General features: G+C 37.5%; 1 protein-coding gene across 1 annotated transcript; it reads right to left on the reverse strand.

Moving 5' to 3' along the window:
* Positions 1 to 236: 236 nt before the first annotated feature.
* On the reverse strand, positions 237 to 1,178 carry LOC310639826 (olfactory receptor 5J3-like; the record flags this gene model as incomplete). The annotated part of the gene is made up of 1 exon (XM_083361758.1): positions 237 to 1,178. The coding sequence occupies one exon, from the start codon at positions 1,176 to 1,178 to the stop codon at positions 237 to 239; it is 942 nt and encodes a 313-aa protein (XP_083217884.1).
* Positions 1,179 to 2,082: the final 904 nt, after the last annotated feature.

Genomic DNA, 2,082 nt, shown 5'->3' on the forward strand with positions numbered 1-2,082 from the left:
TGGCGTCTAGTCATGCCGGCCACATGACCACGGAGACGTCCTCGGACAAGCGCTGCCTCTTCGGCTATGAAACGGAGATGAGCACCGGCCCCTAGAGTCGGAAACGACTAGCACGCATGTGCGGGGGAACCTTTACCTTTACCTTATTCTTATTATATCTAAGATTTTTAAAATAGAACACACAGAAACACAAACTATTAATATACATATATATTCCTCTATATTTCTATAGGTATTCAGTGTTTGGTATAAAAAAGGAATGCAATTCGTTTTTCCAGAATTTTTCTGAAGGCAACCTTTACTTCCTGGTTCCTGAAGCTGTAGATCAAGGGATTGATCATCGGAGTCACTACTACATACAACACAGAAGCTATTTGATTAGTGTAATGAGACTTGCCAGGTTGTGCATAAACAAAGGCAAGACCTCCGTAGAAAATGGTGATGACCATGAGGTGCGATGTACATGTGGAGAAGGCTTTCCTCCGAGCCTTGGCAGAGCGCATCTTTAAAATGGTGATCAGGACATAAGAGTAGGATGTGAGAATAGCCAGGATTGTTGCCATTAAAGTGAAGCCAATAAATACTAATTTCAGCAGATTATTTAAACTGATATCTGAACAGGCGAGTTGTAATAGTGCAGGACCTTCACAGAAAAAATTCTTAATGATGTTTGATCCACAGAAAAACAAGCGAGATGCAGGAATGATATGCACTAAAGAATGTAGGAGCCCAGTAATGTAGGAAACGATCACTAGTTGAACACATTTTATTTGGGACATGGTTGCCAGATAAAGTAGAGGGTGACAAATGGCCACATAGCGGTCATAGGCCATGATAGCTAGGAGGAAACACTCTGCAGTGGAAAATGCACCATAAAAGTAAATTTGAGTAAAACAACCAGCAAAAGAAATACTTTTCTTCTCTTTTAAAAGGTGGCATAGGAATTTTGGAGTGATAGCTGATGTACAGCAGATATCCACAAATGATAAGTGAGTGAGGAAAAAGTACATTGGTGTGTGGAGATGAGGACTGAGCCTGATTAAAACAATCATGCCCACATTCCCCAACAAGGTGATAGCATAAAGAATAAAAAATATCACAAAGAGCATGAGTTGCAACTGTGGATCATCAGTCAACCCTCTGAGTATGAATTCTGTTACATGTGAGCTGTTTCCCATTGAACCGTAGAAACACTGTGGAAACTGAAAGAATGCAGTAATCAGAATCATTTGGTATCTGACCAATGGAAAGATGCAAACAAGAACTAGATATTCAGGATGATCAAAATAAAATTGAACCTCATTAAAATTAATCTTAAGAATCATCACTCAGTATGGATGCAGGAGAAAGTTGAGAGTATAGTATAGATAGAATAAAACATCCACATGGGGTAGAGTTTTTCATTGTATAACTGTCCAAAGATACAAATAATTGAAACTGACATGGTGAAAGAGCACATGGATCCAGAATGAAAAGTCACCTTCATATGGTGTGACAATAACATTATTGTCTTTCTTTCTTATTATTACTGAAGGACAAAAAACGTCAGGTACTAAAAGATGGGAAACTAGTTTGCGATCTTATATTAGTGAAGAAAAACTAAAAATTTGGTTCTGGGAAAAGCAAATCAAATGGATAAAGTTTGGAAAGAGAAATCTGCATGTAATTATATTTCTTTTCTTCAGATAGCTGAAAAAATTATGAGAAAGAAAAAAAACCCACTTTCTAATCATCCCTGAATGTAGGATATAGCACAATGGTTTATCAGTAATTTATATTGGAATTATGTTTATAAAGAAACTTTCTCCATCTTTAATACAGAACTGTTTTAAAATTCTCACCCTATTTTGATAAAACCCCAAAGACCCCAGACAGCCTGAACTTACCTATTTATTCTGATCTTAAAGGTATTACAATAGGGTAAAACATTCCTTCTTTTCTGGTTATAAGTGGGTTTCTTCTATATGAAATGAGTTAGGAAATTCTTAGCACCTGGGAAGAAATGCAGACGTCTTCCAGCTCCAGGCTCCAGGTTCCAGGTCTGCTTAATTTGATCACAGCCTTTCATCAGCTGCCTTTTGG

This window comes from Vipera ursinii (genome assembly GCF_947247035.1).
Source record: "Vipera ursinii genome assembly, chromosome: 1".
Lineage (NCBI taxonomy): Eukaryota > Metazoa > Chordata > Lepidosauria > Squamata > Viperidae > Vipera > Vipera ursinii.